At 43.0% G+C, this 11411-nt stretch overlaps 1 protein-coding gene across 2 annotated transcripts in view; it reads right to left on the reverse strand.

The window, feature by feature from the left end:
- LOC134000805 (peroxidasin) overlaps positions 1-10881 on the reverse strand; it is a 51727-nt gene extending 40846 nt beyond the window's left edge. For both annotated transcript variants that reach the window (XM_062440291.1, XM_062440290.1), the window contains exon 1: positions 10697-10881. In XM_062440291.1, the coding sequence (XP_062296275.1) occupies positions 10697-10881 (185 nt within the window). The remainder of the gene's footprint in view (positions 1-10696) is intronic.
- Between the last annotated feature and the right edge of the window lie 530 nt (positions 10882-11411).

Raw genomic sequence — 11411 nt, forward strand, 5'->3', positions numbered from 1 at the left:
AAAGCGGCTCAAATAACAAAAATCTACTGATTTCATAGCCAGTGAAATGTTTATGGGTCACTCGCTCTATAAAAGCCCTCACATGTGGATCCAATGAGAGCCAGTCTTGCTTTTTCATATGCTGACTTCCTTTCATATAGGCTTAAGCTGGTGCGATCCATTCAAAAGAGCTTCTTTTTTTGTGTGTCCTTCGGTTGTGATGATGCTGTTGTTTCTGGCGTCCCCTCGAGCGGGTGAGAAAACTTCGTTAATGTCGAGATGAGGCTGAAATACGCTGTCAAAAGGAGGTGAGGGTCTTTTTATGAGAAGAAAATAAGGGATCTGAATGGGTGCAGCACCCTTAGGGGAAAACATCTCTCTCCAGGCAGCGGGCCCAGGGTGCAGAGTGCAGGCGTGCTGAGGCAGGGGCTGTCCTTCCTGCATACCTGCCTCCGGCTCTGAAGGGGAGGTGACAGGGGGGGGGGCGAAGCAGCGGGGTCTACGTGCCGGTTCAAGCAGCACCCATGTGAGAGAAATGATTCAATGGCTGTGATTCCACGCTGAGGGGAAGTGGAAGGATGATGAGGCTTTATCTTGATCTCAAACGGCGCACACTCACGATAATTTACCCTGAGCGGAGTGGATGAATGTGAGTGTGTTATTTTGTGTGTTTGTGTGTGTGTGTGTGTTTTTTTAATAGAGAAGGCTAAATAAGGTCAAGGCCAGTGTTGTGTGTGGCAGTGGTATGCGTGTGGGTGTGTGTTTAAAGCTGATCAGCTGTTGATGAAGGAGGAGGAGGAGGCGCGGCTCAGCTGACCACAGTGAACTGGAAGTATTGGAGCTGATGACATCATCATGCTGATATTACTGTATGCTGTGAGTGCTATCGGGTTGGAGTGAGTGAGACTTGAAGAGTACTGTGTGTGTGTTTGTGTGAGTGACTGTGTTGTGTTCAGATCAAGTTAATAACAACTGTGTGAGTGAGTGTGTGTGTGTGTGTGTGTGTGTGCCAGAACCCTCTGACCCCCCCCTCATCCATCATAACCCAGAGAATATCATCTGCACTAATCCCACACTAGTAGCAGAGCTCACAACAATTAAACAGGAAGTAATGAGAATTAGTCAGAGGAGATGCTCTATAAATCAGCTTTTTCATGATTTATCGTCCAAGAAGAAGAAGAAGAAAAAAAGAAAAAAGCTGGGGAGGAGTCAGTCCATAAAGTACAGACATTCTTCAGCAAATAGTTCATAGAGGGACCGGACACTGCTGGGATGTTGTCATCAAAAAACGAGCGCAGGCCGCTGAACGTTTTATGGTATTTGTTCCAGGACTTATTAAACCAAGTCTTTTAACTCCCATTAATGTGTTTTGAAGGCGGCGTGCCAGAGGGAATTATAAAACAGTGAGGCGGACAACCCTGCGGAGGGGCTGACAGACCGGTCTAAGTTTTAGTCTAAACAAAAAGCCCTGAAAAGTGAACAGCTTCTCTGGCTTCACTAATGAGGGAGCCATGGGAATCTGACAACAATAGCACTGATACTGTGAGCGTGGAACAAAAGATCAGTTAATTTCTTTTTTCCCCCTATTTTTTGAAAACAAAGACATGTGTCATTTATCCACACAGGATGGTGGGCCCGTAATGTAACATGCCATGCTGATAAGAAACAAAGAAAATTATTGTTTTTAATTAAAATATAGTGAAACAGAGTTTTGTTTTTGTTTTTGCTTTTTTAATACATGATTTTTACCATGATGGTCCTTTGTTTGCACTGCAGCTCTTTGGCATAAACTAAACTCAAACCTTACGTTTCTCCAAAGATAATTAGAATGACCTATTTAGAGGAGACAATGCTGCCTGCAGTGTTTTGGGCACACTGTGTCTGAGATGAAAGTGCAGGTCCAGTGAGTGCACAGGGGTGAGTCAGGGACACTCTGTTACTCTGCTCCATACAGGAACAGTTCACTACTGACTGCTCAATGCATTACTATTAACATCTAACTCTGCTCTGCTCTACTCTACTGTGTTCTACTTTACTCTGCTCTACTGTACTCTACTGTGTTCTACTTTACTCTGCTCTACTGTACTCTACTGTGTTCTACTTTACTCTGCTCTACTGTGCTCTGCTCTACTCTACTGTGCTCTATTTTGCTCTGCTCTACATTACTCTGCTCTACTTTACTCTACTGTGCTCTGCTCTACTCTACTGTGCTCTACTTTGCTCTGCTCTACTTTACGCTGCTCTACTGTGCTCTGCTCTACTGTGCTCTACTTTGCTCTGCTCTACATTACTCTGCTCTACTTTACTCTACTGTGCTCTGCTCTACTTTACTCTACTCTATTGTGCTCTGCTCTAATGTGCTCTGCTCTACTTTAGTCTGCTCTACTGTGCTCTACTCTACTGTGCTCTGCTCTACTTCACTCTGCTCTGCTCTAATGTACTCTGCTCTACTTCACTCTGCTCTGCTCTAATGTACTCTGCTCTACTTCACTCTGCTCTGCTCTAATGTACTCTGCTCTACTTTGCTCTACTCTACTGTGCTCTACTCTACTGTGCTCTGCTCTACGTCACTCTGCTCTACTTCACTCTGCTCTGATATACTTTACTCTGCTCTGCTCTACTTTACTCTGCTCTACCTTACTCTACTCTACTGTGCTCTGCTCTACCGTACTCTGCTCTACTCTATTGTGCTCTGCTCTACCTTACTCTACTCTACTGTGCTCTGCTCTACCTTACTCTGCTCGACTCTATTGTGCTCTGCTCTACTTTACTCTACTGTGCTCTGCTCTACTTTACTCTACTGTGTTCTAATGTACTCTGCTCTACTGTGCTCTGCTCTACTTTACTCTACTGTTTTCTAATGTACTCTGCTCTACTGTGCTCTGCTCTACTTTACTCTACTGTGTTCTAATGTACTCTGCTCTACTCAACACTGCTCTGCTGCGTTCTACTCTACTGTGCTCTACTATGCACTGCTTTACTCTGCTCTACTGTGCTCTAATTTGCTCTGCTCTACTATGCTCTGCTCTACTGTGCTCTACTCTACTTTGCTATGCTATACTGTGCTCTACTATGCTCTGCTCTACTTTACTCTGCTCTGCTGTACTCTATTCACCTCTGCTCTCCTCTCCTCTCGTCTACTCTGCTCTCCTCTCCTCTACTCGAGGAATTGACACATTTAGTACAATAAAGTCACATTTTACAGTCGTCATGTTTAGTATTCACAGCAGCTGAGCTCAGTACAGACTGAAGTGAACACAAAACAGCATGCAATGGCATTATGGAAAACATAAAAGCGAGTTCACCTCCTAAAAGCATTGGGAGGCCTTCATTTAATGCGTCCGATTTCATATTTCAATAGTATGTTGAACTCAAAGGTGAATGTTTTCCCCCAATGCCTCATTACTTTGTAGACCTTGTAAAAGTTCTTCTGTCAACCATGTCACTCCTCAAGAGATTTGACACACACTGACACTGATACAATGATGTCATGATGACAACACCAGGAGACCTGATGCTGTTATTGCTGTCACTGTATCCAGTATGTAACCTATCCAGTTCATTCCTCTGAGCAAATGGGCTGCGTGATAACAACTCCATCCCTCATGTGTCTACTGGCTTCCATAATAAACTTTCCCACCAAGACTTTATTCCAACAGACATGAGACTTGGACAACAGGTTAATCAATTCATAATATTAGAGGCCAAAATAATTACTAGCATGCCTGAATTAAAGCTGCCAAATAGTCAGTGTAATATTAGTTCATTTAATGATTGAGTTCAATTGGATTTTAAAATAACTGAAGTGATTCAATGTTTTATGAGGATCTTATTCTTGGCGGGACAGTAAAGCCTGTAAAATGATTAAATGGTGCTGTAGAGCAACAGGCAGGAGCCACAGCTCTGTGTGGCACTGCCAAGCTTCTGACATTTCCTTCTGTGGTTACTGGCCTGTGATTTTTTAAATCTGCAGATATTTATCTTGTGTCTGGTCTATTTAATTATTCACTGCTTTATATGTTTTCAGTTTTTGGCATTTTGTTAGTTGTAGCCACACAGGTGCTCTGAACTCCCTCTGACCATCTAACGACAACGCTGTGATGGTAGTGAGGAGAAAGCCGGACACTGGAACTGGAAAAGCTGCAGAAATGAGTGAATCCGTGCACAGTTCCACCTGTAGAAGCAGATAGCGCAGTGAACGGATGCAGAACATGCTCTCGACAGCAACATGTGTCCACCGAACCTTGCATGCAATGGTGTGAATAAGACTAATACGGCCAATCTCTGCATTAAAAAGAGAAGGCGGCGCAAAGACACGTGCAACAATCGATGTGTGCACTTGCTAAATAATTAACCACCCTCACAACGCTAATGAGGGGGGGGGGGGGGGGGGGGGGGGAATCACATCTGCCTTCCACACTTCTGCATGTGTGTGACCGTGGCATTTAGCATGCGTATAGTGTGAAGGTTCTTGAGTATTCACAGAGCAAACAGAGATCATATGATGCTGAGCTCTGCAAATGTGGACTATAGCTGCGAGGGAAAAATTTCAGAAGAGGTTTCTGTAAATTCTTGTCTGAGTCAGGACAACGAGCGAAGCTGGCCGCTGCCCAATTCTGCTCGCATCTGAGTGCCATGTGTGGACCTCTCCCCTCTCTCTCTCTCTCTCCTTCTATCTCCCATTCTCTCTCTCTCTCTATCACTCTGTAGTCGGAGGAGTCGCTTGGCTTTGTGACACATGCCCAAGCGGGCTTTGCCAAGGACTGTCGAACGTGCGTGAGTCATTCTTAGTTAAACAAGAACATGGCTGGCTTCTCGCTCGGTTTGGAGGTGAACAGTGAACCAGGATCTCCAAACATGGCTGCGGTGCTTCTCTATTGAAACGCATCCTGTGTTCGAAAAAAAAAAAATGACAAGGATTTAGTTTCTTGTCGAGGGAGCGCTGGTGCTGGGGCACTACGAGAGCCTATCAGAAAGTCCTACGGAGACAGTAGAGAGTCATACAAATGAAATGAATACAAGGGGAACGCATTGTTGAGCGTTAAGTAAGATCCGGTTCTATTTTAGGTGGCAAGTAAGAGAGAAGCCACTATTACAACAGAAAGCTGACCAAAGAGAGCTTGGAGGCACAGTGCGAATACAATACACATGAGTTTGGTAACAATCAGTGGAACTATTGATCATTAAGCTGTCGTGTAAGATTTCCTTCACCGTTGGTTCATCCCAGCTGTGAATGATCAGTGACCGGACATGGTAGATTCATGATGATAAATTAAGGATTAAGTACGTTACTATAGACAAATCAACCTCTATGTGTCTAAAAACAGAAGATAGCTCCATAAGTCAGACACCATCAAACATGAGCAACTCAACTTATTGTCATCTTGAGCCTTTTCATTGTTGAGCACAGTAACAGTTACGTAACTCTTATCTAATCTTTTGTCTATAACCACAGTGTCATAAAGACACAACAGTCTCTTTAGCTTGCTTTACTAGCCGTTGGTCTCCTGTCTCCTTCAGTTCATATCACAGACTGTAACAGGTCATTGTGACCTTAAATACTCTTGAGTGCTGTCATTAGTGGACTGCACTATCTGCACTTATCATATCATACATGGACATGACGTCGATCATTTTTTTGACCTCATCGACGCTTATATGGAATTAAAGGTAAATTCTGTCCTGGCCCATAATGGCAGTCTGTGTTTTACAGAAGTGTAGCAACCAACTCTCCAACCCATGTTGCCCAGAGGATTCATCACAGTTAACGCTAACACCTTAAACTAAGACGATAACTTGTACTCAACAGCAGCACGTTACTATAGTTACAATTGTGCCAATTAACTTGAATTAAAGCACATAAAACATAAAGCTTTCTTGCTTGAGGTGTTCTCTGCTGTCTGTGTGTTCCTGCTCCACGCAGAGACTTTACATTAAGAGATGACATCATGCACATTAAAAAATAAGTAGACTCTGCACACATTTAACATATCTAAAATTAATCGTGGATTAAAAGTCCATAATACAAGGCTGCTGGTCGATGAGGGACATTAGTTTTGGGCTGTAGGGGGAGGAGGGACCGCTGCTGGTGGACACAAACTGTGGGACAAATTGGCAGCTGAGCTGAGTGGCAGCGCTGCATCAAGCTCTTTAAATACAGCTGTGATTTCAAGACCGAGCACCACTGTGCCTCAGTTCAGAGCCGCTAGCGTGGCGCTTGTTACTTCTTGTTACTGAATTCCAAAATTCAGGCCAAGAAGGTGAGAGATACTGAAGCAGCTGAAAACATCCGGAAATATTACAGTTTTTATTTTTTATAGCTGTGACTTCTATAAATGTAAGAGAAGCTTTACAAAGGGCTTTATGGATATTAAATCAGACAATAAAAAGGGCAGCAATAAAATCTGCTCGCAAAACAGAAAAAAAGATTTAACTGAGACTTATTTTAATGACAATAATCACAATATGCTTCATGTGATTTTTATGAGTTCATTTGTTAGAAGTTGTCTTGGCTCTGTGTGAAGAACCCTGAAAACTGGCTGTACACCTAATTCTACAGAGCAGTCATTTCATCAGTGTACTGCCAACATGACAAGTCAAATAAGACCCAGGGTTTTATAATAACCAGAATTTATTCAAGAGATTTTCAGGAACTAATTGAACAGAAATGTGAAACAGTGTCCCCCCCCCAAAAAAAAAAAAAAAAACTTCAGCAGCTGTCCTGCTTTGGATGGGCACAGCACAGGAAGGGGGCCAGCAGAGTTCCTTTCAACAACTATCTTGGGCCCAATCTCCCTGTGCAAATGAGCAAAGCTTCGGGGATTTCTGGCTTTGCATTCCATAATGCTGCAGAGACTGAGCGCCTCACAAAGCCTGACTGCAGCAAATTCCACACAATGGAACTCCACTTTCCCTCCCTGACTCGCTTAACACTGTCACTCAGTCAGAGTGGGCCGTCGCCGCTGGTGCTGCTGCTGTAGTAGGTGGGGGGCAGTGCAGTGGGTGCGTGGGGTGAGGGGTGAACCGTGTTAAGACTAAGACATTCAGATAGGATAGAGGAAGGGGGCTGGCTGGAAGGGGGGGGGGGGGGGGGGGGGGGGGGGTGCAAAAATGTGTGACAGCATAGTGACACTGTGACCTGACTCACCGGCTGACCTGCCCCCCCCCCCCCCCCCCCCCCTACACACCAGATTCCACTTATGATCTGGACGCTCAGCTACTTAACCGACAGCCGCACACAAACAACAATTGCATCTTTCTGTCTGTCTGAGAGCTTCAGTGAAGTACACATTTCCAAAATAGTTTATAATGGTTTATAACTGCTTAAGAACCTCATTCATCACAGTATAATAGAAAGCAACTGAATTTCCTCACGCAGCTGAAATACAAGCACTAAACTTGAGCAACGAAAGACGACAATAAGTCACTTTATAAAGTAATGCATTAACAGAGTTGCGCTGTTTGCAGCTGTGTAGGCACATGCTGTACATATAGTATAACATCTGTACAGTTACATGACAAAATGTCACACTCAAGCATCTTAAAAACAAGACTAAAGCTGCAACTGATGCTCATTTTCATTACTGAGTAGATCTGTCACGATAACTGCTTTTATTGGACGATATATTGTGTCAGAAATAATCGCGATAAACAATATTATTGTCATTTGAAGATCATTTTATACCACTGATATAATGATTATATAATAGCACTATAATACAAGGATGGCAGTGTAAAAACACAGACTGCCATTATGGTTGGGGACAGAATAAGTGTGGCAATATTGAGATAAAAAAAAAAGATCAAGTTCATGTCCATGTATCATATGATAAGTCCATATATAGACATGATGATGTTAGTAATTAAGTTATTGTATGATAAGTCTGTAATTATTGTGACAGGCCTGTGATTGATTATTGTGCAGATTGATTTCAGAAAATTTGTCAGAAAATATAGAAAAACGTCCGATGTGACATCATCAAATATCTAATTTTGTCTGATCACCACTTCAAAACTCAACAATATTCAGTTTACAGTGATATAAAAAGCAGCCAATGTTCACATTGATGCTGGAACTAGAGAAGAGTGGCATTTCTGTTTAAAAAATGACTTAAATGAATTACTGCAAAAATGTCCAATTATGGCACATCTGTTCCACCAGCGAGCTTTAATACTGCAGGTCATACAAAGAGCGGTACGAACAACCGGTATGAATGTGATGTCGGAAGAATAATGCTAATGTGAAAAAGTCATCATTTCTCCGAAAAACTCGCCCCGAATCCCTGAGAAGAAGATATGCAGCAGCGGTGTCATTACAGAGAGGGAAACATAATTTACTATCATGCCTCAAACAGATAGTCCTCAGAGAAAACAGCTGAAAAACAAATGTAGGCAAAAAAAACAAAAAACAAAAAAAAAACCTGAGGGAGGGGGGAAAAAAAGTAAATGTTCCTTGGTCCAAGTGTCATGTAGAAAAGCTCTTGGCACGGAGCCCATGTGCAGTTTGAAACCTCCGAGCCAAGACTTTTTGATTCTCTGCTGCAGCGACCGGAGGAGACGAAGAGAGAGAGAGAAAGAGAGAGAGAGAGATGTTTTGACTTTGGAGAAGGTCAAAGACGCAAAGTGTGTCTTCACCAAACGTACAGATGCTTACATTGATTGAAATGTTATGGATACAAACACATGACTCAGAGGTTTCCCAGCCTGTAGAAATCTATGGTGAGTCATCCATCATCTCAGCTGAAGGAGGTAAAAATGTCTTTATTGCTGCTCGAAAATCCGATAGACATAACAAAGATAAGCAACATCTCTGCTTGTGTGAGTCGAGCCTGGAAGAAAAAAATCCTAATGCTCTCCCTAATGCTCAAATAAAGTATATGAAGGATAAACTTGATAATAAATATCATTTAATCACGTATGAATCATGCAAGCAAGAACATATCTGTAATAGCATGCCAGTAAACAGAAAAATAAGTGAACTTATGTCTTATAATATGATTTTTACATCCTTAGAAACCCAATTATAGGAGTGTGAAATCCTGCCAGCTGATTGGAGGAATGCAATCCCTATATTCACACATATTTAGCCGTATTTAAAGCAAGAAAAAGTCCAAAAAAATAAGACATATTCTTGGGATTTAGAAGTTGTTGGACTCTCTTTCTCTTCCACACAGAGCTCCTGTGTTAGAGGGCGAGCTGAATCCGCTCTGACTGCCATGTTATGAGGCTTAATTTGATCAGCAGTTGCCTGGGTGAACTCGAGTTTGGTGTTTTTGCCAGTGCGGAGGACTGGCAGTATTTAGTTGAACGTTTTTTATACAGGCCTTAAAGAAGGGGAAGGCTGAAGTAAGGAGCTGGGTGGTTCATGTCCTGACATGACAGCCGAGCGGAGCGGGGAGGAAAAAGGCGACAAGTGGCTGCAGCTTCAAAGCTCGCCTGCATGTTCTCCTGCTCTGATCGGCCCTGAAACAGATTTAGACACATCCTACAGAAAATAACCTAAACAAGCCTTTCATTGCTGTGGTGAAGGGTGATACTTTCATCTCTCCTTTTTTTTTTTTTTTTTGGTGGTGGGGGGGGATTTGGTGCTGGGCTGGGCAGGGCTGCACCCAAGCTTGTGGGTTGACCCAGATGTTGGGAGGCTAATTGTGCAGTATGCTGCAGTGGCTGGTGTGGTTCAGGCTGGCTGAGTTGCCCCCTTTGCCCCCCCCCCCCCTTTCCCTCCTCTGTACTCACAGGCTGAATGAAGCTATTTATAGGTCCATGCATTATTGGACTGAAACGCACAACAAGATCCGCAGCAGCCAATTACAAACAAAGAATGTCACATATTTGGGAGGATTGGACAGACCCTTGGAGCTTTGTGGCCTTTCTGTGTCAAAGAAAAGAAAAAAAAAAGAGGGGGGGGGGGGGGGGGGTTGTTTAACAGAGACAGAGAGCTCCTGCCATCCAGGACACACTCACAAGTGACTGTCAAGTGACAAGTATTTCCTTCCTTTCATCTCAGAAGTCAAACATGGAACAAAACACAATGATACCTTTTTTCTGACGTAAGGAAGGAAGCAAGTCAAGAATCTGCCCCTCATCATGCCTCTATCACAATTAAAATCCACTGTAAAAAATTTAAAAAAAAAAAAAAAAAAAAAGAACAGGAAAAAAAAAAGAAAAATGTTCCTCCAAAACATGACATAACACAACACACCCAAGTGACATTCAGATCCGATCCATTTGGAAGTATAACAATGCATTTCCATCACATTAGGAGTATGAATGCAGTGTGTTCTTTTATGCATGGAGCTAACTGAAGAGCCTAACCTCTTCCACATTGCTCGCGGCTCACTTCACCAGCTGTGTGACCCTAAAAAGCCCTGTTCATTAACCTCTACAGCCAACAGCTGAACTCATTGGCAGGTGTCACAACTTGTTGAAAAAAGGTCCTGAGACAGTGTAAATAACAAGGACCCGCTATCTCAACCAGCCTTTGTTTTCATTTCAACTTCAGTGAGTGGCTGGAAATACAAAAAAAAAAAAAAAGAAAGAAAAAAAAAGTTTGAATAGTGTTGACATTATTATTATTATTATTATTATTATTATTATTAACGCGAGGTAGAAGTTTAGTAGAGGCTAGAGGTCTAGAGAGAAGCATTCATTGCATTCCCCTCTGCTGTGCCCACAGGGTTAGTTCCCGTTAGATTTAAGGGGGGGGAAAGCTACTTACAGAATGGTAGTCTGAGGAGAGACTGCTGGTACGGTTTCCAGGTTGAGGTGCATACATCTCACGGTGGTTCGGAAGCATAAACAGCGACTCGGACAACAAAGTCCAAACTGTGGTCGCCTAGCGAGTAATAACAAAGCCACCGCGACTAGACACGGAGGAAAGAGCTGGCCAGCCCGCAGCGCCATTGCTAGCAGTGAGCCGAGCAGAGCACAGACCCGCCGGCTGCTCCTCTCTCACACTAACAGCGCGCGGCACAGAGACCCGGGAGAGAGAGGGAGGGAGAGGGAGAGGGAGAGGGAGAGAGAGAGAGAGAGAGAGAGAGAGAGAGAGAGAGAGAGAGAGACAGAGAGAGAGAGAGAGAGACGGAGAGAGAGAGAGAGAGGGGCGCGCACAAGCGCACACAGAGAGAGGGAGAGACTTACTGTACTAATACTAATACTAATACTAATACTAATACACAACACAACTACTCCATCTAAACTATCTTAAGTATATTCATTAAAAAAAGAACAATGTTACTGTTTATATGGGTCTCACTTATGTATAACTGCAAATCTACATTTTTCTTTTTAATTTGATGGATTTAGATTTTTTTTTTAACTTATCTGTCTATATTTGTATATCTCACACAACAAAATCACAGTTTTTATGCTTATGTACTTTTTTTGGCTAGAGAGAGAGAGAGAGACAGAGAGAGAGAGACAGAGAGAGAGAA

The sequence above is a fragment of the Scomber scombrus genome, chromosome 19 (genome assembly GCF_963691925.1).
Source record: "Scomber scombrus chromosome 19, fScoSco1.1, whole genome shotgun sequence".
In the NCBI taxonomy this organism is placed as follows: Eukaryota; Metazoa; Chordata; class Actinopteri; order Scombriformes; family Scombridae; genus Scomber; species Scomber scombrus.